A 27,396-nucleotide genomic window follows, 5' to 3' on the forward strand; every position below is an offset into this window, starting at 1 on the left:
CGTAGTTGTGAGTTGTGACTCTATAGTCAATAACATAGAAATGGCTGTATGGGCAACGCTCCCTTTTTTTGCCTGTCCCGACCGGGATCAAATATATAGGTACTAGTAATCTGTGATCCGGACGAATTAAAAAAAAATTCTATAGTCTATGCCCGATTGTTTACAATTTTATAACCTTAAAATTTAAATCATTTTGTCTAAATATTTTAATATCAGCACAAACTTAATTTAAATAAATTATTTTAGAAAAATCTATAAGAGGATGTAAGTACATAATACCCCTAAGTATATACAATTTAGTTAGGTTAAACTAAAACACAAAATTGAAAAAGCTACCACTAAATTATGCACTTCACAAATCACAAGACTATCATGAATAGTATTAATTTGTATACATAAAACAAGCGATTAAATGTTGCATAATTATTTCAAACTACCTATAACTTACTGTGTTAAACAAAATCGGATGACTTGCCTTTTCTTATCCTGCTCGTTCACTTGTTGTTCACAGAGATAAGATTGATAACATTTTATATTTAAATACTCGCACCCTGCGTCATTTCAAGCACAATACCTATGTTGCGCTCTATTATTATAACCACAATAGTTTTATCCCAGAGTTTCGTAAGACAGGCAAAATTTTCTACAGCAATGGCCAGAGAAATACCAAAAACTATGAAGGCAGTTGGTCTGTATAAATACTTACCAATTTCCGATCCAAACAGTTTAATAGATTTAGAAGTAAACATACCAAATGTGGGTGAAAATGATGTATTGATCGAAGTGAAGGCTACAGCTGTGAACCCAGTCGACACCAAGATACGTTCACCAAAGTCAATTGTTGAAAATTCTCCTCGTATTCTTGGATGGGATGGCTCAGGTGTGATAGTGTCCAAAGGTGGAAAAGCACAGCTGTTCAATGTCGGTGATGAAGTGTTTTTTACTGGCTTTGTGAATAATAATGGCTCTAATGCTCAATATGTGTCTCTTGATGAAATTTTGGTTGGAAACAAACCAAAAAATCTCTCTTTTGAAGAAGCAGGAGCTATGCCATTAACATCTGTAACGGCATACGAATCTCTTTACGATCGGCTGCAACTGTCAACTAAAGACAAGGGAAAGTCAATATTGATTATAAATAGTGCTGGAGGTGTTGGTTCAATTGCATCTCAGCTTGCCAGAAATTTAGGCCTTAAAGTCATTGGTACAGCATCAAGAAAGGAGACCAAAGAATTCTCTTTGAAGTATGGTGCGCACATAGTTTTGAACCATACACAAGATCTGCTGCCTCAGTTAAAGGAGAGTGGCTATTCAGATGGAGTAGACTATATTCTAATCAACTATGATCCGCTTCCTTATTGGAACACCATGATGGATGTAATCAAACCCCAAGGAAAAATCTGTGTCCTAGTAGACAGCAGCGGTCCAGTTGATTTAAAAGTGCTAAAGGATAAGAGTATAACTTTGGTCCATGAAATGATGTCGACCAGAATCAAATATAATACAGATGATAAATTCAGACACCACGAAATTCTACAGGAAGTTTCAAAAATGCTTGAGAGTGGACAACTGAAGCATACTTTGACTAAAGTAATATCACCGATAAATGCTCAAAATCTAAAGGAGGCTCACAAGATAATGGAAAACAAGACTATGATAGGTAAATTAGTTTTGAGTAAGTTTTGAATGTAAATAAAATGAGTGTTTTTAACTTGAAAATTTATTATGAAAAGTGTTTTTTCTCTTGAAAACGATTTCATTTGATGAAATTGTTTTCTTCTCTAAGAACAGAACCCAGAACACTGTCAACATTCAGTACATCATTCAGTTATTTAGATTTATATTATTCTTTAGCACATTTGGATCAAACTCTTTACCCTGGAAAGGTGAACCTGGAGCATTCCAAGCCTTTTTAAGAATGTTCATGTTTTTAATTTCGTCGCTGGTTGGCAAGCCTTTGTATTTCTGCTCTTGATTCCACTGTAGTTCATGAACCTAAAAATATTAATTTGAAAAATTAGAAATGCCTCCTGTTTCAAAAATAGTTTTCACCTCTTTAGTAACTAAAGTTTAGTTATGTAGGTACCTACTGCCTATTTACAATTTTTTATTTAGCTTTATATAATATTATTAATTAATTATTAATATTTAGCATCAGAGAATTTTTAGCATCATTATTATTTGATTGGGTTAGGTTAGTATTTATGTCAATATTTTTATTAGTTGTAAATTGTGATGTCACCAGGGTCAGACAAAACCCAATTGAGTAAACGAGATCTAGAATATAAGTAAGTAACCTTGGCAATGTGATCCTCAGGTAGCTCATTCAAAGATCTAGAACAGTCTATTTTTGAAAGGTCAATCTCCTCCTCACTGGTAAAGCATTGCTTCCACCAACGCTCTTGAGCTTTTTCTGAAATATTGTGGTATAGACTATAGACAGTTCCATGGAATCCTTAGAGAATGACAAAATGCGTACATAGTACAACATTTTGTTTTAACCCATCGATTGTGGGATAACGAGACACAATAGCTAATCTATTGTTATCGTGGCCCGATGTGGCCGCTTGGGACTTCATGAATTAAATATACAATGGCTCATGTTGAGTTTTTTGTTTTTTACTAAGATCTTGACATACACAAAATCTATGGCAAATAATATTATAATTATGACGGTGAATTATTTTGCTAAGCTTTCCAAAATATACCGAGAACTCAAGCCAGAATAGAAGAAGTATAGAAAAAAGTTTTTTTTTAAGAAGAAAATAGATCATGTAAGTGCAATGTGCAATTTTCATATTTATACTGCAGGAACAGATTGTTTCTTACCTAAATGTATTAACAACTTCTTTTCACTAATTGTCCAAAAACTTTCTATTGTCTTAATTTTGAAAGGTAATGTGTCTTTGAGAATGGTTTCTCCGTTTCGTTTTGTTATCAGAAGATCATTTGGGTTTATGGATAGTTTAAGATCTTTTGAAGATTTTATATCAGGTGGTAATCTTACTGTTATATCTGAAAAGAAGAATATCAGAATTAATATACTTTAACTCTGAATTATGGCTTTATACTAAAGATTCTTTTGTCCTCCTCTGATAGAATAGAAAAGTAAATTGACAGTCAGGGACATTGTGGAACTAAAATGTCTGTGTTCTCAGTATGGATCTTTTCATTAGTATTGGTATAGCCTTGGATAAAGTACTTGTAAATTACAGAACCCTGCCACATTGCCTATTTTCGTAATATCTATTTATTGTGAGATTCCTCAATACTACAGGAGACACTGTTCGCCTTAAAAGGAAACAGATTTTAGACATGGAATGATGTTCAAGGGAACAACATCCACTTACTCTTATTAAAAGCGACTTCATCAGATTATAGCTTCCATAAAGCTGATTGCTGATAGCAGAAAAGAAAAAAAAAATATTACAAGACTAGTTTTAACGCAAACCAACCTAAGTCCATAATAGTTTGTGACCAGGAGTAAGTGTCTCTTACAGCCCCATTGTACGACTCACTGTCCTTCTGCGTCGGTATTATTGGAGGCTCATAGTCTTCCGGAAATAATGTTCTATCGTCTTTAACTTCATTTGCTTTAGTTTCTGGTGTGAGTTCAGATTCTTTAGGAGAGTCTTCTATTTTATCGTCATCAGCGATAATCTCCACTTCTTGAGCAACAGTTGAACACATTATCTCGTCGTTTATGTCGGCTGGCTTTTGAGAACTTACATTCTTTGGGTCACATTTACGTAAAACTTTAAGCACAAGTTCCTCGGCCACACCAGGTGGAAATCCCATGTTTTCGTATGGGCCTTTGGGTACGTGATAAAAGTCGGTTCTGTAAATATGAGTTTTTATATTAAAGGTGATATGGCATCGGTAAGTAAATTACAATTTACAGTACTGTAGATTTCGGAACTAACTGGTACTGCAACAAGTCACTATTGTAGCTTATGTTACAAAACTTAAAGTTAACATTAAATTTATATGTTACAAACAGTAAACAATATAACTTACCGTCTCGCAAGGAAATTGAAGACCGACGACAAGAATCCTACTATGGATTTTTCATTTACTAAAATGGATGTAAGCGCTTCGTCATACTTTCCAGGTTCTGCGAATTGTGCCATTATGTTACTTTCAAGCTATAAAATATTCAATTTGTGAGAAAATCATTAGAAAAGCCCGTGAAAAGTTTTGTTTTGTTTGACAAAATATTACAAGGACTAAGGAGACAGGAGTGAGGAGTAGCTAGTGACATGTGACAACTGACAGTTTACAATGACATTGACACATGTCAGCTGTTTGACAACTAAAAAATGTTGCTACTTTTTGTATTGATTTTCTACCAAATCATTTTTTTAACTTATACAGAAATACTACTAGAGTTAAAAATTACAAAATTCAACAATTTATAAATTAATTTGTTATTGAAAGGTTTATAACAGGAGGATTATCATTTTATTTTATTAAAAGAGTTTACTACGTCGCGACTCATCACTCAAGCGACAGACAGCGGATCTTGAATAGTTAAATGCTACGTAAGTGTTTTTTATTTGTGAAGGGTCTGCAATTTTTATTTTTAGGGTCCCGTAGGAGCTATAAGAATCCTTTACAATTTTGTTTTGTCCGTGTCTTGTAGTTGAGCACCTGGGGTCACTGGCGACTGTCGAGCTACTTTGGCATTTAAGAGGGCGAATAAAGCAAAAAATCAAACATCGTATTTCTCTCCTCACACTCACGCCCGTTTCTCATATACCAGGTTGGGCAGGTCTTTGACAAGTTTATCCAAAACCGTCTCTTGGTACCTATAAAAATGAATTATAAAATTGTCAATTTTGCTTCAGTTCAGTTCTTCTCAAGAACGCGCCCAAGCTTTTTGCACCTTACTCAACGAGTTGTGAACTTTTTATTTTGGTGTCTAACAAAAATTAGTATTTTAACTATTTTCTACCAATTTCTTCAATTTAGTACATTTTTAACACGCAACATTCGAAGGTGGTATCATTAAAACAGGTTCTATAATTTACATATTTGCCACTTGGTGGAGCTAGCTCGCTTTCGAAAGTTTCACATCCGCAAGAGAGCGGCAAGGCAAGACAGGGCGAAGTAGGCAAAGACGTCTCGCGCGCGAACTCGGTACGCTGCAGGCGATGACCGCATTCATATGAGTTTTTGTGAGAGTGCTACCGTAATCTCCGTTTCGTTGAGTGTCTACGAAAATGCTGTATAGGTGAACATTACGAAAACAGTGTTGTGATTGTGCAAAAGTAGTTTTCCCCTTTCTCTCTGTACCTTTGAAAACTAAAAAAAATGCCTTGCTCAGCGGTAACTCTGTCCATAGCGACCATCACGGCTATCGTGGCCGCTGCCTTGATGGCTATAGCATTTTCTACAGATAATTGGCTGTACATCGAAGTGAAGCGGAGCAATATACAGGTAAATATTTTCCTGCCAGCATGTCGAAACTTTTACTGTAGTTATGTGTAATTACCCTCACTCCGTAACAATCATCATTATGCGCTCAAAGTCCGTGTTTTCTCGGACTTTGAATTATGAAAAAAAATCAAACTTGATCTAAGTACTTATGGCAAAGACCTCCATTTTTGAAAGTCGGTTGAAAACCAGTACCTTTAAAAATTTTTGAATATAAAATGCTACGATTAATATCTATAGTTTTTTATTATTCGTAGATAAAATTCATTAAAATACATAAGAAAAAAAAATTAAAATACATAACCAGCCAGTTATCTGCATTCAACTCAAGAGATTCGAAAATCGAAACGCATCGCATGTCATAAGCACTGGGGTAACCAAAATTGCGTAAATCGTAGGAAAGTCCTGCGTAAAGAATTCCTCTTGCGTGTTATTTATAAAAGTAACAAAAATGTTGAAATATTATAGGTATATCAAATATTCATAAACTACAAGACTTGTTAAACACGTTCGCTGTGCCGTATTGAAATGAGAAATCTCAAATCAACAAATATATGAGTAACAATAGCAGGTACAAGAAACTGATTGTATTTAAACGGGCTTTTTGCTCCAACCTCAGCTTGTTTTGTCTTAAGATCTGGTTTTCCTTGTGAATAATAATGTATTGTATTTATCCTCGTAGTAAATAATTAATTCATTTATATTATAATTAAGTCGTAACAAGTTACTCTTATTTTCATATTATTATAACGGATATCGCGATTTTTTAATTTTTGGTGAAGTAATGAAAAAAGTCTCGGAAAAGTTTACTGCTCAGAGTAAATTGTTCTATAGGTACCTTAAGAAAACAATATTGAACTACCTGCCTCCACACTACTCCAAAGACTTCAATCACATTAAAAGTAATAAAAGGCGACAAATCGTAACACATTCTTATTTCGAGTCCTTGCCTGGGCACCGTTACGCAGACACGTTACGCATAAATATGCACGTATTTAATAGCACGAACATGTGTGTAACTGTACTATTCCGTGAGCGCTCCTGCGCACTCGTGCACACCGACCTGCCCTACTATTTCAATAAAAATTGCTTTTTTGGAATCCATGAATACAAGAATGTGAAGCCATCGTCTATTTTGCTAGGTTTGCAGAGATAAAACTGCAAGATATTCGACGAAAGCACGTACTATGTTTAAGTACGTCAATATGCTGGAAACAGTTATTATCAGCTTATAATGTTATTCAGTTACTACGTATAGAACATGTAATGTAAAAACAAATTCTTTAAAAGTTTTTTACGCCTAATTTTATGGCTACTACCATTTTTATCGCACTGTACACACAAAGTTTGGAATTGGGGTTATGTTATGTATTTGAACATACATTCAAGTTATAATAACAGTACACAGTATGATAAGATAGAAAATCTGAAATGAACGTACTTCCAATAAACTATAGAAATGTACATCAATAAATATATCAATGGTAACTGCAAAATCAATTTTATAGCATCCACTGTATCCAATTTCCATTTTTTTTGAAAAACAAAAAAAAAAAAACACTAATCTTGCCAAAAATGTTACCTGCTGTCTTCCTTCTGAGAAATCACCTATGCCTGTTCTATTATGTATTTATATATTACTCTTTTCGTTGAGGCCAGAATATTTAAACGTTTTTGCTGTAATACATAAATTAACAATTTCGAGGCCGCCAAAAGCTCTAAACAATCTGCTTCATGAATAAGTACAATGCAAGCTCGCATTTCGTTCTGTACAATGTAATTAAACGAAACAAGCTAGTCTAATATAGGTTTAATAGACGTAGAAAGTAAATTTCGTGAGAAGCAGCCATAATAATATGTACTGCGATTATATTATGTTACACTTTTAATGGAAAGTTCTCTTATTGTTTACAAGAACGAACATCGAATTATTAAAGGCCTGTAAATGGGAAATAACATGATAGATATCATGTACAGCATTAATTGCCTAGAAAAAGGACGAAATGTAGTTATTGAAGAAAGATAAATGAATGGTCTCCACAAACAGGCTAATGTACCTAATAATTTCCCGTATCCACACCCTAGCGCACATTCGAAGAATCAGTTGGCAATTCTTTCCTCTTCAACAATTATACATTCAGTTTACGTGTAAAATGTTGGCATAAATCAATTATTCGTTATGCAAACTAAATGAAAGTCGCTGCAACTTGTTTCGTGAGAATTTCGCAATTACCGACCTTTTTGTTTGGTCTTGAATTAAGTGGCAAGATGCTGATAGGGAAATTGAGAAATTTGTATGTAAAAAGCTGGATATTAACTCGGTTTATCCGACCCGGACAAGAGAGTATTATTAGAAAGGTTACTGCACTCCCTCGATCGCGGATTCTTGGAATTCTATTGTTGTCGCGGTCACCGGTGTCCTTATAGGACTTTGACTTTGATAATATTTAAAAGCATTTATTAAGAGGCCTACTAACCCAAAAAATCAAACATCGTCCTTCTCTCTTCACATTCACACCCATCTTTCATATGCCAGGTGAAAAAGGACGACGCGGAATCATCGCCAACTGCCAAGTTATCTATACTAATATTATAAATGCGAAAGTATCTCTGTCTGTCTGTCTGTCTGTCTGTCTGTCTGTCTGTCTGTCTCGCTTTCACGCCAAAACTACTGAACCGATTGCAATGAAATTTTGTACACAGTTATTCTAGAGTCTGAGAAAGGACATAGGCTACATTTTGATGTGGGAAAATATCTTATTTCCATGAAAATATCGATGAAAATTTATTCGCATTGCGCAGGCCAGCGCTCATCCCGGGGGTCCTGGGTTCGAGTCCCGCAGGCGGAACAAGTTTTCAATGTTCCTGGGTCTTTGATGTGTATTAAAATAATATTTCAAAAATCTTAAATATATTTTATGTATAATATTATAAAAAATCCAGAAATATATCGATGCAATTTAGTTCTAATACGATTCAACAGATGGCGTTTTATTTTATTTTAGTTCTAATACGATTCAACAGATGGCATTTTATTTTTTACTTAAATATATTTTATGTATCTATACTTCTATACTAATCCATACTAATATTATAAATGCGAAAGTATCTCTGTCTGTCTGTCTGTCTCACTTTCACGCCAAAAACTAATATTATAAATGCGAAAGTATCTCTGTCTGTCTGTCTGTCTGTCTGTCTGTCTGTCTCGCTTTCACGCCAAAACTACTGAACCGATTGCAATGAAATTTTGTACACAGTTATTCTAGAGTCTGAGAAAGGACATAGGCTACATTTTGATGTGGGAAAATATCTTATTTCCATGAAAATATCGATGAAAATGAATTCGCATTGCGCATGGCCAGCGCTCATCCCGGGGGTCCTGGGTTCGAGTCCCGCAGGCGGAACAAAAAGTTTTCAATGTTCCTGGGTCTTGGATGTGTATTAAAATAATATTTCAAAAATCTTAAATATATTTTATGTATAATATTATAAAAAATCCAGAAATATATCGACGCGATGCAATGAACATTATAGTTCTAATACGATTCAACAGATGGCGCTTTTTTTTTACTTCGTTGGAACATAAAACTAATCATACTTATTAGTTATTATGTTTTTGTTTATAGTTTTTAATACGTTAGAATATTATGTTTAATAATATTATCACTTGCTATAATAATAATCAATCTATCTTATCTTATAGAACTCCTACTGCATTTCTAAGGAGTTCGAGTGTGTTGTGTTGTGGCCTATATTCCATCCAGAAAATATATCAATGCAATCAACATTTTAATTCTAATATATGAAAACAGATGGCGCTTTATTTTTTACTTCATTATTATAACAGAACTAATCATACGGTACCTACTTTATTATATATTATTGTTTTTATTCATAACTAGCTGTTGCCCGCGACTTCGTCCGCGTGGACTTTAGTTTATAGCGCGCGGTGTCAACAAAATTTGTGTCAAATTTAAAAACTTTTTAAAACCCTGGTAAGTGGTACCCCTCTTAGGGCCGCGCTACACCGGAATGGCAGCGCTGAAAGTGCTTGCCTCGCCGCTGCCATTCCGGTGTAGCGCGGCCCTTAATTAATCAAAATACCCAAAAACAGCTGTGCAGTGTGCACATAATCTGTACTAATATTATGAATGCGAAAGTATCTCTGTCTGTCTGTCTGTCTGTCAGTCTCGCTTTCACGCCAAACGCCAAAACTACCGAACCGATTGTAATGAAATTTTGTATACTGATAGTCTAAAGCCTGAGAAAGGACATAGGCTACTTTTTTACTGGAAAAAAGGGTTGTAAGGGTCGTAAATTTGTTCAAAAAATTCATAATAGATGGCGCCGTGCGTCTTCTACATCGCGCTGACGCTTGCTCAAAAGTCTTTCTATAAGAGGTGGTATCATCCTACATTTAAGTCTCGATTTTTTTCGATTGTTATATCTATTCTACGGTATTAAATAACTCAGTACTTTATGTGTGCAGGCAGTGACGTAACCTTAAGACCAAATTTCACCAACGACTGTTAAAGTTAATGCTCGAATTAGTATCACGTTAGCTGTTTTGTTTTTCATATGAATGAAAGAGAAGACAGGATATTTTAACAAGCTGTTAACACTAACAGACGTTGGTGAAATTGGGGCTAAACCTATCAATGATAAATAGTTTATGGGTAAAGTTGTGTAATTGGGGGGCTAAATAAGCTTTAAAATTTGGCATAATATATAAAGTTTAACATACAAAAATGAAGTACTTATTGTTTGCACACTGCACAGCTGTATTGATTTAAGGGGTACCAGGGTTTTTTTATAAAAGCTTTTGACACCAATTTTGTTGACATCGCGCGCTATAAACTGAAGTCCACGCGGACGAAGTCGCGGGCAACAGCTAGTTTTCTATAAATAAAAGACGAACTACCTATAATGATCATGAAAAAAGTATTTTGAGCAAAGTTAGGTTTTATCAATGCCTTTTTTGATTTTAAAAATATCAAAGAAAAGACAGCAAACTTCGAAGACCCAAGCAAAAATGTGTCTAAAACAAGGTTTTTTGTAAAAATAAAACTATCGAGAATTTTTTCAGTAATCGTGTTTTCGTCTTGATCATAATTAATCTTCATGAACTACAGTTACTTGCGTAAAAAAATCAGTTTTCTAGACCTTACAGATTTTGAGATCCAGATTTAAGTATGTAGTCAAGTTAGGGTCAGGTGCATTCTTAATTAAAGTTAATAATTATTATCAATGTTAGTAACTAGTTCGCAAAGTGGATGGGCAAAATTTCTATTCCATCTGAGTCCACCTTGATACCAGAAATTTTAGGTTTTCCATATTTAAAATATGTTTGAAACCCGATATTGAGAAGCGCCCAGAAAAAGTTGATGATTTATTTGACATCAGTATTCGTGACAGGATGTGCCTTTTAACCTGTGATACCTGCTCCACCGGAAGACACCCTAATCCATTAATAAACACCTCAATTCTCAAGTATCCTACAAAATCCATTTAACCACATCCGTGTGTTGTCTCTAGCGGGGAAATTATCTAGGAAGAGATTTTAATAGAATAAACACTAGCTAAAATAGCGCCATAAAAACAAGCAGAATTCACATTAATATAACCATTTTAAAGTATAATATCAAAATTGCGTGTCGATTTCGTCATGTAATTTGACAAATACCACATAATTGGTACAAATTTCACTTGAAAATTGACCAAAATGACAATTTCCTTTTCATCTGCAGCCGCAGAATTACGTTAGCATAACTGTACAGCGAAGTCGGTCATTGAGAATGTCTTAAAATGTCCTTCGAACGCCCGTTTTAAAACTGGTTTCCGAACTAGGCTGGTCCAATATAATATGATGCTAAATAATAATTATGAGTTTGTGCTCTTTTCAAGACATGTGTTAGTTAGTGGTCGAGGCGAGTTTCTGATACGAGTTTAACTTATATTTAGTTTTGGATCATGTTTTTAGGTTCATGTGTCTGTTGATATGTAGGTTCTGTTTATATTGCCCTTTTAGATGTTTTTTCGCCAAGCTAATATATATATAGACCATTAATGTCTAGGATGTAGAGGAGGCCGGTGCTGATATCACTTTTGTAGTTCTGGCGGCCTAGCACTGTAGCGGATAGACACCATGGGGTTTTAGCACCGACCACACAAACTCCGGGTGTGCTTATTACCTCGAACTCGGGCAAGTCCCACATACGGGCTCCCCATCCCGCCTGCGATGTATTAAATATTTACCCACATTATTGCTCGAAGGCAAAAGCATGAGCATAGTAAGATCACGATTTCCTGTGCGTCTCTTTGACAAATCGAGATCTAAGAAGATTCTGCTTTCCTATCGTGGCCGTAATAATTATTCATTAGTATGCGTTTCTAAGTCGCCGTTTTCAAAGTCTATTGAGGACAATTTCATAGTATCCATAATTTTTTTAATAAATTAAGAGGGCAAACGTGCAAACGGGTCACCTGATGGAAAGCAACCGTCACCCATGGACACTCGCAACATTAGCTGCAGTTGCGTTGCCGGCCTTATAAGAGGGAATATATAATATTATAAATGCGAAAGTGTTACCTCTTAACTTTAGATACCCAAATGCCGTAGAATCGATTTTTCTGAAATTTCTTATACATTTTTCATTCCGAAGAAACGTGCGGTTCTCGCGTGATAAACCAATTTTGGAGCAACGGAATTGCGTGCGTGATCTAGTTTATAAATAAAAAAAAATATAATGACCATTTAATTTCTAATTAACACTTAGCGCAACTTACACAGTCCAATAGACGCAGTTTCCCTTTCCCTTCTATATTTTGCAGCGGATATTTCCACAAACATAATGTAATGGCTAATGCTGATCAATATCAGTAAATAAAGTTGTGTTTTAATTTGTTACTGCTAAGACCTCCAAAATATTCATTTAACATTTTTTTAATTGAAATAAAATTAGTTATAAAATTTAAACTAGACTTATGTAATAAGTTATTAAGAAAAAAAAACTTACAATAGTTAGGATTGTTAAGGTAATGTTTAATTGTGTTACTTATAACCGCGTAAAAAAGCTTCGTCTCAACATAGTCCTGCAATTTTAAAAAGTGTGGTGTTCCTACATTTTGACATTGCAGCATAATGTTCCCAAAATGTTTCCAAAACAGTATTCTTTTTTTTAGCTTCAGAACACGAGTGCAAATGTTTCTAATACGATTTACGACTTGTGGCTGTGACGGTCAGTTTTTGATACTGGAAAGTCGAGTCGAGAGAAAGCCGAGAGATTATAATAAATTAGCACCGAGATATTTCCAAATAACGGAATAGCGGTTGCGACGGACATTTTATAATCTTTGGGACAAATTTCATATTTACAGTACTTTAGTAAAAACTATGTGTTGCGCACACTTCGTTGGAAAAGAGTGGAACGGTCCTAGCTCTCTCTCCAGGAATTAAAATATCCCCAAACTAATTATTTTCATGAAGATCGGTTCAATGATATCAGTAATCACTAATCAGCATGAAGAGATGACCAAAGACTTTTACGTTACTATTTTATAGATAAGTATACTCTATTGCTCGACTCGTCACTACAAGTTACAACTATTAAACCGAATTTGATGAGCACAGGAATAATGGCTTTAAAAAAATTTGCTATTTCGCGGCATTTATTTTTTTGTGTTCACTGCTATTTAGTTAAATACATTACTTATCATCTCCGCTCTCATGCTGCATTAAGCACAGTATAAGAATTCTATGTATAACAGTAATTTGAGACCAAAAACTAACTTAACCCCTGCGTTTTTTCTACATATCAGCCTTTTCGACCTTACAAAAACGATATAGATAAAGTTTCGAATGGTTCACCGTGTCCGTTTACAATCGGCTATGTAATTTAGACGGTACATCCGAATCTATGAGAGCCTTCAACCGTGGGAAATTTGATATGGCCTTCTAAGATTTTTTTAACGAAATTTCATCGACTAATCGACAGCTGGTATACATTTATTTACTAGATGACGCCCGCTCCGTTGCGCCAATTTTGATTATCTCGCGGAAACCGTACATTTTCCAGGATAAAAAGACTTAGGGCCGAATCACACCGGAATGGCAGCGCAGCGGCGAGCATTTTCAGTGTCACTATTACTATGTATTGCGATAATGAAGATAAAGTTTAAAATCATATTTTAAACTTTATCTTCATTATCGTAATACATTGTGGCGGTACCCACAATTCGCCTTACAATCCTGCATCGCGCTATCGAAGTTTCGGAGAACGGCAAGATATATACATAATACAACGTCTGAGATGACGTAAGTGGGCCTGGTGGGCTCGTTTGGCCTGACCGGGCATACCACCTCGCTCGGTCGGAAGATCTTCCTTTTCGGCCGCCACTAACAACGTTGAAACATAGTATCGCTTGAGAAATCGCGGCCGCCAGACTTTCCAAGTGTCTAAAGCGATACACACATATTACAATAATTACAATAATGAAGATAAAGTTTAAAATCATATGACACTGAAAATGCTCGCCGCTGCGCTGCCATTCCGGTGAGAATCGGCCCGTAGATGTCCTTTCTCGGATCTCAAAGTACCTCCATACAAAATGTCATCAAAGTTGGTTCAGTGGCTTAAGCGTGTAGGGGTAATAGACAGACAGACAGACCAGGGGCGGATCTTGAATTTGTGGGGCCCTGGGCTAATACTGCTTACCCTACCTAATTACTCAACTAATTGCTATTTTGACAAGAAACTGTTTTCTGTAGTGATGTAACCTAGGTATATCTATACTAATACTAATATTATAAAGCGGAGTTTGTTAGTTTGTTTGTTTGTTTGAACGCGCTAATCTCAGGAACTACTGGTCCGATTTAAAAAATTATTTCAGTGTTTGATAGCCCATTTATCGAGGAAAAGGCTATAGGCTATATTTTATCACGCTAAGACTAATAGGAGCGAAGAAATATAGGAAAATGTGGAAAAAAAACGGGAGGAAATATAAAGGGCTTATTTGAACGCGCTAATCTCAGCAACTACTGGTCCGATTTAAAAAATTCTTTCAGTGTTAGATAGTCCATTTATCGAAAAAGGCTACGGGCTATATTTTATTACGCTACAACTAATAAAAGCGAAGAAAGAGAGGAAAATATTGAAAAAACGGGAGGAAATGTGGACTAATTTGTCTGTGAAATATCTAATTTACGCGGGCCATCTATCTAACACTGAAAGAATTTTTCAAATCGGACCAGTAGGTAGTTTCTGAGATTAGCGCGTTCAAAGTAACAAACAAACTGCAAATTCTTTTATTTGGTCATCGCACTGCTGTAGGTCCTTTGTTAAATTGAAATTTATCGAAAGAACTGAATGATGACATTGTTGTCCTGTATTTGTTTTCTATATACGACATCCTGGAGAAAAAACGCTCTGTTCCCCGTGTATAATATATTTCTCTATGGCTTTGCTTCACAGCTAGTGATTAGCATCGTTAAAAAATCTTTAAGATGGTATAGCAGTTTGGGAAAACATCAACAAGTTTCTTTTCATAAATTAGCCAAAAAAATTTACTGACTGAAGAGGTGTAAGACTGTGTCTTAGACTGCAGTAAGTGAGATTTTAACTGAATGCACTCATTCACTAAATGTTCGTCTACGGCATTTGGATAATGCGCCAACCTTATGATCGGTTTTGTTTTTAATTTTAGATAATTTTTATTATTGACAATATCGTCTATTGGTTTCAGTTCGGTTGGGGGCCCTCTGTATTCGCGGGGCCCTGGGCTGCAGCCTAAAAAGCCTTATAGTAGATCCGCCCCTGAGACAGACGAACAGGCAGACAAACTTTTGCATTTCTCATTATAATATTAGTATGGACTAGCTGTTGCCCGCGACTTCGTCCGCATGGACTTTAGTTTATAGTTGTTGTTCCCGTACATCGATTGAGTCGTTTATGCGCAAATCAGAAAAGTATATTGTGTGGGAACCGCCCATTTTTCCGGAATAAAAACATTCCTTGTCCCAGATTCAAATTAGTATCTCCAATCTCCATGCCAAATTTCATCAAAATAGATTAAATAGTTTTGGCGAGAATCATAAAAGTTTATTGTGCGGGGACCGCATATTTTCCGGGATAAAAAGTATCCCTTGTCCTTTCCCGAGACTGAAAGTATTGCCATACCAAATTTCATCAAAATAGATTGAATAGTTTAGGCGATAATCATAAAAGTTTATTGTGTGGGAATCTTACATTTTCCGGGACAAAATTAGTATTCCTTGTCCTTTCCCGAGACTCAAAGTATCTCCATACCAAATTCCATCAAAATAGATTGAATAGTTTACGCGCAAATCATAAAAGTATATTGTGCAGTAACCGTACATTTTTCCGGGACAAAATTTATCCTATGTTCTTTTTCTGGACTCAAAGTATCTTTATACCAAATCTCAGCAAAATGGGTCCAGCCGTTAACGCGTGATGTCGTGACCACGCGAAATATAACGTTCCGCGCAGCTTCGCCCGCGTAAATTAGATATTTCACAGACAAATTAGTCCACAAAAAATGGCCTATGATCCTTCACGTTGTCTATTTCTTATCTGTGCCAAATAACAGAAAAATTGCTCCAGTAGTTCGTGAGATAAGCCCTTTCAAATAATTTCCCCCGTTTTTTCCACATTTTCCTCTATTTATTCATTCCTATCAGTCTTAGCGAGATAAAATATAGCTTATAGCCTTTCTCGATAAATGGGCTATCTAACACTCCAAGAATTTTTCAAATCGGACCAGTACTTCCTGAGATTAGGGCGTTCAAATAAGCCCTTTCAAATAATTTTCCGCCGTTTTTTCCACACTTTCCTCTATTTCTTCGCTCCTATTAGTATTAGCGTGATAAAATATAGCCTATAGCCTTCCTCGATAAATGGGCTATCTAACACTGAAAGAATTTTAAAAATCGGACCGTATTAGCGGAGATTAGCGCGTTCAAACAAACAAACTAACAAACTCTTCCGCTTTATAATATTAGTATAGATTAGACATGTAATTCTTGAGTACTTACTATAAGTACCTATTTATAGGCAAACATTAAAGAATAAACGAGCAAACACGCAAGATTATACTTTTGGTTAAGTAAGTACAACTTTTTATAACACACGCGGCCGCACTCTAGATATTGAGTGTTACTTAACTTTAATTCAATGAAGAGTTTGTCAGACAATTTTCGGAGCCTATGTCTAAGCCCGGCCGCACATTGTCCGAATTCTGATCAGAAACAGTTAAATTTCGCCGGACCGCCACCCCGCACACTATCCGAAATATCCTTCCGGCGAGTTCGAGCTCACTCGGCTCAGTACAAAATGTAAGAGACAGCGCGGACGTTCAACTGTTTCCTATCAGAAATTTCGAACAATGTGCGGCCGGGCTTAATCTTTAGTAAATTAAGACTGGGTTGCACCAACTAACTTTAACTTTAAGTCTTTTAACTACAGTGCAAAATGTCAAATCTTTGGTTAAAGTTAAATATGGCGTCCTTACCTCCGCTCATACGTGAATTTCTCCGGTTAAAGTTAAAGCTAAAGGACGTCATATTTAACTATAAAAATAACTTTAATTTAACTTTAATCACGCCTCTGGTGCAACCCAACCTAAATTAATCAATAACTCTGCGCGTATGTTTTAATTATTGGGTGCAAATATTTTGTCCACTCATTGTCATTAGTATAACCAACTTGCAGAATGAAGGTGATTCACATTACATAAGTGTAACATAATGGTCATTTAGCAAACACTTACGTTTTGGAAAGTGTGTCTAATTTTCAAGTGTTTTCCCAACGCCTTTCACATCTGTTTTCCCACCTTATATTCTTGTCCTAGTATCGTTTTTCTCTCCGTAATGTCATTGGGAAAATCATTATTGTCGTATAGCAATATTTCTTTCAGATGGCAATACCTATTTAACGATCTAATAACGTAATCGCGTTTCTCATATTTTACGTAACTAGGGGTACAGTTGTTTTAATAAATATATGACTAGTCTTATGAAGAACCAATTAAAATAGCATGTTTTCAGTTCAGATGACATTCTTGATTTAAGGCAATGATATGATTTATTACCAATGTTCAGACTAGCAGTAAGCAAATCCTTTAAAGGCCAATGTATACGCCTATACAATAAAATCCCAGAAAATGTTCAAAATCTACCCATAAACAAATTTAAAAAAGCAGTTAAAGAACGTTTGTGTATTATAAAGTCAATGATTTCATCGAGGACAGCACACCTTGGGAATAGGGTGGCTCCATGCAGGTTACTTATCTTTTATTTTTGTTACATAGCTGTAAGACATAACATTGTAATTTTCCAATTTTTTTGTAAAAGATGGCCCCGTGCGAGTTTCTTACGCCGGTTCTTCTCGGCGGAGTAGTTCCCGAACCGGTGGTAGGCAACGTAGTTTCTTCGTTCGACTTTCAAAAAGTGTATCATGATACACATTTTGAATAAAAATACATTTTATTTATTTAATTATTTTATCGTGTATAAGCTATTGAAAATAATATTCCTATATACTTACTTCTTCACGCTTTAATCAATAAACCGGTTTAAATAAATTTAGTAATGGATACTTTCGAGCTTCTGTGGACAAAGTTCTTACTATAGTTAAAATGTCTAAGATTCTCCGACAAACGATCTAAATCGTTACCGTACTTCGTTCGCGCAGTACCTAAGTACTGCGCGAACAAAGTGCCGCATGCTAAGTTAGGAGTTTTCGACAACACTTCGTGAATGAACCGTAAGTAGAGTCGGAGTAATATTGTTGTCTTGTCGTGTCACTCACTTCACACTTGTGACAAGTTTCACTTGTGTACAGAGGAAGTAAACAGTCACGCTATACTCGTAAGTCGTAACTGAAAGTTTCACGTCCACAAACAGTACTCGTAATCGTAGTCACAGATTACTAAATAGTTGTACTCACTTACATTAATACCGTAGCCAGACTGTACAAATATCACGATTACTTAGTAACCCCCGACAAAAAAGAGGGGTGTTATAACTTTGACGTGTCTGTCTGTCTGTCTGTCTGTCTGTCTGTCTGTCTGTCTGTCTGTCTGTCTGTCTGTTTGTCTGTGTGTGTATCTGTCCGTGGCATCGTAGCATACAAACGGGTGGACCGATTTTGATCTAGTTTTTTTTGTTTGAAAGCTGACACTATCGAGAGTGTTCTTAGCTATAATTCATCATCATCAGCCTCCTCAGTGCTGGACAATCAGGGTTTATCTGGTTCATGAAAGGCCGTTAGCAACTTGTAGTCGTGTGATGGGTTTTATATCTCATTCTAGTGCGTGACATTTGTGAATATACAATATACGTATACACATAATAATGGAAAGTTGACCTGGTGCTGCAGCATCACCTGGTAATCAATAGGATATCCAATTCCTCGCCAACTTAGAGCAGAGGTTTCGTGTTTGGGCTCATTTTAATTGCGACAATCAGTAAGAAGTAGATAAAGTATAAATAGTAAATATTTACATGCTGCTGCTGCAGCATCACCTGGATTCTATAGGAACCGAGCTTCGTATGAACCCAAAGTGGAGGTCTCATGTTTGGGCTCATATTAACGGCCTCATCGAAAAAGACATTGATAGATGGTAATTATGAGAATATGATTCTGTTGATAGGAATTATTCTGTAATATAATCAACACAAAGTTTAAAAAGTATGAAATAAAATTAAATTAATAAATTTAAAAAAAACCCCACCAAAACAACTTTAAAAAACGCCAAAATAATTAAGTACTGTCACTAGGTACATATTAGAACAATGGCTTATACTTATTTCATTGCAAGTTGATGCCGCCGTGGTCTAGTGGTATAGAGCGCGGCTCTTGACTCGGAGGTCGTGGGTACGATTCCCGCGTTAGAAACTTGTTATTTCCAAGTTTGGTTAGGACAATGCAGGCTGATCACCTGATTGTCTGACAAGTAAGGTGATCCATGCGTCGGATGGGCATGTAAAAAGTCGGTCCTGCGCCTGATCTCTCGCCTCTCGTGTCGGTCTTCCGTCCCACTGGGTTATGAGAGTAAAGGAATAGAGAGTGCTCTTGTGTTCTGCGCACACACTTGGGCACTATAAAATTACTCCTGCGTAGTTGGCCTGGTTTCAATGAAATCGGCCACCGTCACCGAAACCGGTGTGGGAGCTATTATTATTATTGCAAGTTCCATGATAGCTTTATCTTGTCCCTCAAACACTCCTAACATAATATTATCAAAAGGTTCTCGACTGATTTTGGCGACACAGAAATGGCGTAATAATATCTGTTTAAATCTCATGACTACGCCATATAAAGTTTCTAACAAAGTTTTTAATAACACAGTATACATATAACTGATATCTTACTCAGCTATTTCATACTGACTTGCCGAGGTCACGTCGAGTTCCGCATATTATAAATTGTATGTTGTGGCTAAAACGACTTCGTCATTTTGATTAAATGGCGAAATTTACTCATAGATCAACGTAGTCACATTACTGTTATAAATGCGGAAATCTGTCGGTAGTTCTTTGCGTCTTTTAACTCAGATTTTGAGATGAGTGTTACGATACACAGTGAACAGCGTGGATTCTGAAGTAAATATTTCTACAGGCAGTGATGGGTGAAGGCTCCGAGGGTTTTTGAACTTCATACCTTGACCATAAAGGCCGGATGTTGTCCTGAGTATGTATGTGTGGGTGTGATTGAATGTGTGCGTGTTTGTATGCGCTTGTATTTGTAGATGAAGTTGTGTTTGTATACTCTTGTACATTTTTGTTGGATGAAGATAAACATTAGATGGTGTTAATATATACTGTAAAATATAGAAAATATGTATGTTTGAAATATGTACTTACATCCAAATACCTGCCTAAATTCACCACACACATTGTGCTAGGGGTATTTACATGTTTGTGTGTGTTTTGTTATTACAGCTGTTGGTAAAAATTCCTAAATGTTTACTATAGTTCTTTCAAAGTTATTTTTCCTCTAAACTTCTGTTTAAATAATCCTTATAAAGATAAAATAAAGGCCTTGTTAGAGGTAAAATCACATCGCCTAAAACTTCTTTGTGTTGAGCGATTTTGATCAAAAATTGAGTTACTCAGTAGATAAAAGAGCATGAATTGTGTTTATTTGTGCTGTTATAGTGGTGGTTGCAACTTGTAGCTACATTATGTTTATAAGTACACTAGCTATTTGACCGAGCTTTGCTTTGGAGCCGATTCCGAGATTCCAATTATATATATATATATATATATATATATATATATATGTGTATGTGTAGGTCAACTGACAAGTCAACACCCAACAGAAAGTAATTTCAGATGACTTGAAGTAGCAAAACAATGGTGTATCGCTTGAACATGTCTTTGTGTTAAGCGAGTTTTATTTTCAAGTTGGTACTAGTTACTCTACTAAGAAGATACAGTCTGTCAAGAAAGTAGACGCAGTACAAAATTTTCTAAACGTATTCAACTATTCACGCTCAAAAGGTGTTTTTATTCTCTTTGTATTTCCACAGAGAACGCTTATACACTTCAAAGTTATCATCTCGCACGTTTTTATAGCGATTTAATAAGCTTTTTATATTTTTAATGCAATTTCAAAATTGTGTACAGCGTCTACTCTGTTTTCATTTCACAAGCTATATGTGTGTAGCCTGAAGGCATGTGTCATGTCTGTAGCCTGTAGGTGTGTGTGGGTGTGTGTATATGTGTGTAAGACGTCGTCATTGCAAGGTGAACGAGTCCTGCGCTCGACCTCAGACACGCCTCGGTTAACGAAAGCAAACAAAAAATGGAAAGTCACAAGTAAAATGCACTCAAATTGAACGTCAACTTCCATATACGGTAATGGATCTATAGATCGTGATCGTCTAACGTCTTATTGATTTTGAGTGATAGTAATAAAATAGACTTCCATTTATGGTGGTGGATCTGAAGATCCTAATGGCCAATTTATTATTATTATTAAGTGAAAAATGTGTTAAAATCGTAATAAACGTAAATAAAGGAATATCCTAATATGGCAATGGATCCATAGATCGTTCTTTGAGAGAAAGCGAATTAACTTTCACATGAAGTGTCCAATGCGTATTATTTTTGATGGCTAATACTTTTCATACCTAAAACAAAATATTAATAAGTCTTTTTATTTTTTAAGATATGAAAATATGAATATTTTAAAACGGCCAAAGTAATTTACATACTGATTATGACGTAATTAAACATGAATATTACATACATAAAATGTATTATATAATAAGAAGCTAGATTATACAATAAAATATTTTATAGGTGAAAACAATCTAATATATAAAAATAAGTCTGGTTTTCCTTCCTGACGCTATAACCCCAGAACGCACGAACCGATTTCCACGGTTTTGCATTCGTTGGAAAGGTCTCGGGCTCCGTGAGGTCCATAGAAAAAAATCAGAAAAAACTTCAAGAGAAAAGCAGGAAAACAGGGAAAATCATTTTATGGCAAAACAACGTTTGCCGGGATAGCTAGCTTTTTATAAATGTTTGATTTTTTATTTTCAAAGTTTGTAGCCGTTAAACGTTACTTAATTTAAGTGGTACTTAAGTCGTGTGTTATCCTTATCACTGTATCCGGTAAAGCCAGTGACAAAACAAAGTGATAAAATGACGCTGGGGGGTTTGGCCAATGCCCATACAAATCTCACAATAATAAACCAGTCTAACTTTATATAAGACATACAATACATATAACATACCCTAAAGTACTATAATTTTGTTTTGTTATACCCCAAAAATATTTTTATAGTTTTTTGTCAGTACTAAAATCAGTGTCGCTTACAAAAGATTTCAACGCGCGACAAGGTCTCGCGTTTTTTCTATATTTTTTTCTCTATAGTCTATATTTGTGATCACCATTATGTTATTGCAATTAAACCCCATGCCGAGTTGATAAAAACCGGCATATCCACAGGCTGATTATAGAAAAATACAATGCATATTAACGTACACGAATTCGTACTTTAATGGAACGATTTAAGGTTGATTTTACAATACTATCTTTAACTGCGTATTTCTTAAGCAGGTGTTTTTAATTTATAATTCAGATGAACTGAAGATCATCTGTCTAGAACAATGGTTGTTATATTTTGCAAATGTTGATTGTTTGCGTAGTAAAATACATTAATTCTTTAGATACATAACTGTATTTCCCATAATATTACAGCTTGCTTTACTCGCAGTTTATTTTTTCTGATGCGTAATTTTTAACTTACCTTGTTCTTACCAAACTACAGGTTTTCCTGTAGTTAAATGATTTGTTTTTAAGATTTTTCTGCTTCTTAGAAAGCGCAAGTTGTTTTGTAAAGAAAATGTTAGTTCATTTGTCCATGGACGACGGAAGTTGCTTTCCATCAGGTGACTGGTTTGCACGTTTGTTCCCTAATTTTATATAAGTACATATATATTTTTAGTTTTTACTCTTCCAGTGTTTCTCCCCATCAACATTATATAAATGCCAAATAATCGCATAAAATTCACATTCCTCCGTACTTACAATTCTGGTAATTTTCTTTCTCAGTTTTTGTTCAACACATTAATAAACTTAATTCCACATACGTGGCTCCAATTAGATTTGTGAAGAAAACCATCAATATCTACGAATTTCTTCCATTTCTTCTATCATTACTTAAATAATATCTCAATAAGTGATCAATAAATATTAATATCTCCTGGTATCAGCTGATAAAAACCCCGGTCGTTAACCCGCGGGTGAAGGCACGTCGCGCTCCGGTGATGAACCAAGTACCAGGGCTGGCAGAAACAGGAGTGCATATCCATACTAATTCCGTACTAATATTATAAATAAGCAAGTTTATCTGTCAGTGACAGTCATGTTAGAAGCGTTAAATTGATGTGGATAAAATTTGGTATGGAGATTCATTAGGATTTAGGTGCCAGAAAAGGACTAAAAGATAGTTTCATCTCGGAAAATCTACGGCCATAAAGAAATGTTGACGCAAGTCGCAAGAAAGTACCGTAGCTGGTATTGTAACTATTCTATGTCCTTTATCAAAATCCAAATTTAATCTAGATTGTTTCAGACTTATTTTATTAGTATCCTTCGAGTTCAATAATTTATCTTCAAATACTTGTAGCAGTTGGGACAGCTTAATTTTAATAGTCTGTACTCTGGAAGTACGATTTTCCAGAAGTCGCTTAACAAACAAAGCCAGACAAAAAAGAACTTCATTCTCGTCGTTGTAGATCAGTGTTTTTCAACCTTCTTTATGATGCGAACCTCCTGGTATGAAAAAATATTTCGACCCCTTGACCCACAGGTTGAAAAACACTGTTGTAGATAGTAGAGTTGTAAACCAAAGTAAACAGTCAAGCAAGCGACCCTACGATCACTTTCCTTTCACGTTAAAGACGTGAAAGCAAAACATATTTGGTGTTTGTTCGTGACAATACGTCGTCGTGTAATGTCGCCGAATTATTGCTTATTATTCTTATCACGTAGTCAGGACTCAGGTGTGCTGCAACTCCTGCAAAGCTTTTGATGAAAAGAAAAAAAAATTAAACAACAGCTCAACATAGAACATAGAATTTTTAGAGCTGCAAGGTGTTTGTTAAAAAAAAACAAATAATAATTATAATTAGCCTAACATAGAACCTCCTCCTTTTTAGCGCTGCAAGGTATTTGATAAAAACACTTAAAAAACAAATAATATAATTAGCCCAACATAGAACCTTCTATTTTGGAAGTCGATTAAAAATAGCAGTAGGCTCTGGGAATTGGCCCATCATGCATTTTCACATTTGCTACTTCTGTGTCCCATAGCCCATAGGATCAACTGTGGTAGGCGGCCAAGAAAAATCTTGGACAGCATCTCGGGGGTGCCCGAGGCACAGGATGCTTAGACCCTCAAAGAAATTAATTAGAAGAATGGCGTTGGATATATTCCAATTTTCCTCCCCTGGCAAGGTCAACTAGTCAATTGACGAATATTCATCCTACATCCTACTCCTCCGAATATTTCGTATCGGGTCCCAACACAGCTTCATTATGTCCCTCGGGCTCCTTAAGATCATATCAAAGAGTTTTTGTGGTTGGAAACCGCTGTCGATCCTGCCGACACAGGAGATACAGCGGTGGGAGTGTGTGGTGGGCGAAAGCCCGTTCTAGTAAATTGAAGAAGTGTGAAAACCTAAAAAAATAAATTTATCCAGAAAATAAATATCCAGCCCAAAATATAAGTTCCCGCTTTTTGAAAGTCGGTTAAAAAGACCTTCGGGCTTCAACGATTCGTCAATTTACTCTTCATTCGATCTTTTTCCCATCAAAATTATCGCCTGAAATATTACTTTATAAACGTTATGAGCTTGTATATTCATTTAAACTGTTTCAGATACCTCTATTAAATGTCAATTGTAATAATTGTTATTAATAGTACGTTATTGCGTGTGTTAAACTGCCAATCATTATGTATTTAATGATTTCTGCATATAAACATTAAAACATTTCCTGTATGTTAGATATTTATTACTAGTTCATTATGTCAGTTTGTTCTTTTAGGTCTCTACATTTTTCTGTATAACGTTTTAAATGTTAATAATATATACGCTATAATATAATAATATTATAGCGAAGTCTGAAACCAGCCTAACCCACGTATTGATGGACTGTACATTTTTAGGGTTCCGTAGTTTTATTATAAGTATGTACTTTTTAGCCTAATCAATGTCTAATCAATGTTATTTTCTCACACCTCCGCTGGGCTTGACACGACCTGAACATACTACGTAGGTCCGCCATCTGTCAATTAATCTATTTCCCAGAGAGTATAGACAAGCGGCAAGCGATTATCGTAAACACCAACGCCAACGATACAGAATGTATGCGATTTGACATAAGTATTCGCTAGCGAAGCGATGGCTTATGTCAAATCGCATACATTCTGTTAGCGTTTACGATAATCGCTTGCCACTTGTCTACTAGGGCTGATATTACTTTGTACCAAATAAATGGCGATTTTTTAAAGCTTGATAACGAACACAGACGTTATTCTATGCAGTCTGTGATTTAAAGCACCTCAGCTAGTTAAAAGCAGTTGTCTACAAAATTACTCCATTGCTCTATTAATATTATTAAGTACTAGCTGTTACCCGCAACTTTGTCCGCGTGAATGTATGTTATTAAAATCGAGATTTAGAACATTGAACACCCATCTACGACTATTTTATTTGGATCTATATTACACACGAAATTTTTAATTTACATCAAAGACCCAGGAAACTTGAACCTCAGATACTTATCGTTTTGAAAAATCCTTTCTTCGAAGACCGCTTGGCGTGGACAGGGGATGGGGGCAACAGGACAGGGGAAAGGAACATGTGACGGAGATAGAGGATAGACTTCAGAAGACGGGATTTAATGTAGGCATCTATCCCTCTTTAACCTGCCTCTTATTCTCAAATTCATAACCTACAATTAAATCAGAACAAAATGACGCTTGAAGTGTGACAAAAAGGCTTGAAGGCACGGATTAAGTTCCTATAGCGCTGTCCACGATATCACCGTAGTATGCGACATCAGATTTACACTGTAGGTTTTCTTTCCAGAGAACATGATGAGAGGTTTATTCAAACATACTGCCTTCGGTCGTACTGTATATTCTACCATTTATACCTATGTGCTCGACCGATGCTAGTAACTTAGATCCGTAAAGTTTGACTTTAAAATTTCCATGGCTGGTAACGAATTAAGATACGCAGTGGTCAATATCCACCCAGGGTTTGGATTATCGTTTACGAATATTAGGAAAATTTTTAAAGATCGACCTTTGCTAGAATAATTGGTAATCACTTTGGTTGTCGTTGTAAATTTCGAGGAGTTCCTTCAATTCCATTACTTATCAAGTCATCATTTTTAGGGTTCCGTACTCAAAGGGTAAAAATGGGACCCTATTACTAAGACTTCGTTGTCTGTCTGTCTGTCTCTAGGCTGTATCTCAAGAACCGTTATAGCTAGAGTTCTGAATTTTTTACAGATTGTGTATATTTATTGCCGCTTTAACAACATATACTGAAAACAAAATAAAATCAATATTTAAGGGGGGCTCCCATACAACAAACATTATTTTTTTGGCCTTTTTTGCTCGATATCAATAATGACAAAAGGCAGGCAGTTGAAATTTTCACAGAATCCTTAATTATATGTGTACTTTAATAATTAATAATAAAATTAAAATTTAAGGGGGGCTCCCATACAAAAACACAACTTTTGGCCTATTTTTTCCTCTATAATGGTACGGAACCCTTCCTGCGCGAGTCCGACTCGCACTTGGCCGATTTTATTATAATCATGGTATCAAATTAGGGCAATCTATACAACAAAAAAAGAATTTTGAAAATCTGACCATAATCAGCAAAGTAAACATTAACTCCTCCTTTTTTGAAAGTCGGTTAAAAAAAGTATCTAAGATGTTGACCAGGGATGCAGTAAGGTATCATCATGCCAAATTTCATTGAAATCGGTCCAGCGGATTCAGAGATTAGCCTGTACAAACAGACAAACAGACAGAGAAACAAAAATTTCAAAACAGTTAAAATATGTTCTATTACTCTTATAACATGCCCCTGACTCATTTTTTCAAGTTTATTTTCAATGTACAAAAATTGTACCTCTACGATTTTATTATAAGATATAGATATAGATGTAGATGTTGACATTATAACTTATTTATACATTTAGACATACTAGCCACAGCTGCTCATACATCATTTTACACCAGTCATCCCAGGAATTCTAGTGCTCATAGAAAAGTATGGAAGTCTACAATAAAAGAATTCCATGTTATGATTAAAAAACTTCTTAAAAGTCTTAAGCGGCTTGGTATTTATTTTATGACCATTAAAAAGCCTTCAAAAGAATACCGCTGGGATGCTTAAGC

The 27,396-nt window shown here is 35.5% G+C and overlaps 3 protein-coding genes across 4 annotated transcripts in view; 2 read left to right on the forward strand and 1 right to left on the reverse strand.

The window, feature by feature from the left end:
* The first annotated feature begins 282 nt into the window (after nt 1-282).
* Nucleotides 283-26,695, forward strand: LOC121732540 (zinc-type alcohol dehydrogenase-like protein SERP1785). The gene is made up of 3 exons (XM_042122462.1): nt 283-1,688; nt 9,397-9,404; nt 26,680-26,695. The coding sequence occupies exon 1, from the start codon at nt 577-579 to the stop codon at nt 1,684-1,686; it is 1,110 nt and encodes a 369-aa protein (XP_041978396.1). The 5' UTR covers nt 283-576; the 3' UTR covers nt 1,687-1,688; nt 9,397-9,404; nt 26,680-26,695.
* On the reverse strand, nt 1,755-4,249 carry LOC121732542 (nudC domain-containing protein 3). The gene is made up of 5 exons (XM_042122463.1): nt 4,018-4,249; nt 3,456-3,838; nt 2,830-3,015; nt 2,298-2,413; nt 1,755-1,995 (listed from the first exon to the last, which is right to left on the reverse strand). The coding sequence occupies exons 1-5, from the start codon at nt 4,128-4,130 to the stop codon at nt 1,825-1,827; spliced, it is 969 nt and encodes a 322-aa protein (XP_041978397.1). The 5' UTR covers nt 4,131-4,249; the 3' UTR covers nt 1,755-1,824.
* LOC121732543 overlaps nt 5,044-27,396 on the forward strand; it is a 51,636-nt gene continuing 29,283 nt past the window's right edge. Inside the window, exon 1 of one of the 2 annotated variants that reach the window (XM_042122465.1) lies at nt 5,044-5,439. In XM_042122465.1, coding sequence (XP_041978399.1) covers nt 5,314-5,439 — 126 coding nt within the window. In that variant the 5' untranslated portion in view covers nt 5,044-5,313. The remainder of the gene's footprint in view (nt 5,440-27,396) is intronic. The other variant, XM_042122464.1, reaches the window with a different exon arrangement.

This window comes from Aricia agestis, chromosome 12 (assembly GCF_905147365.1).
Source record: "Aricia agestis chromosome 12, ilAriAges1.1, whole genome shotgun sequence".
NCBI classification, from domain to species: Eukaryota; Metazoa; Arthropoda; class Insecta; order Lepidoptera; family Lycaenidae; genus Aricia; species Aricia agestis.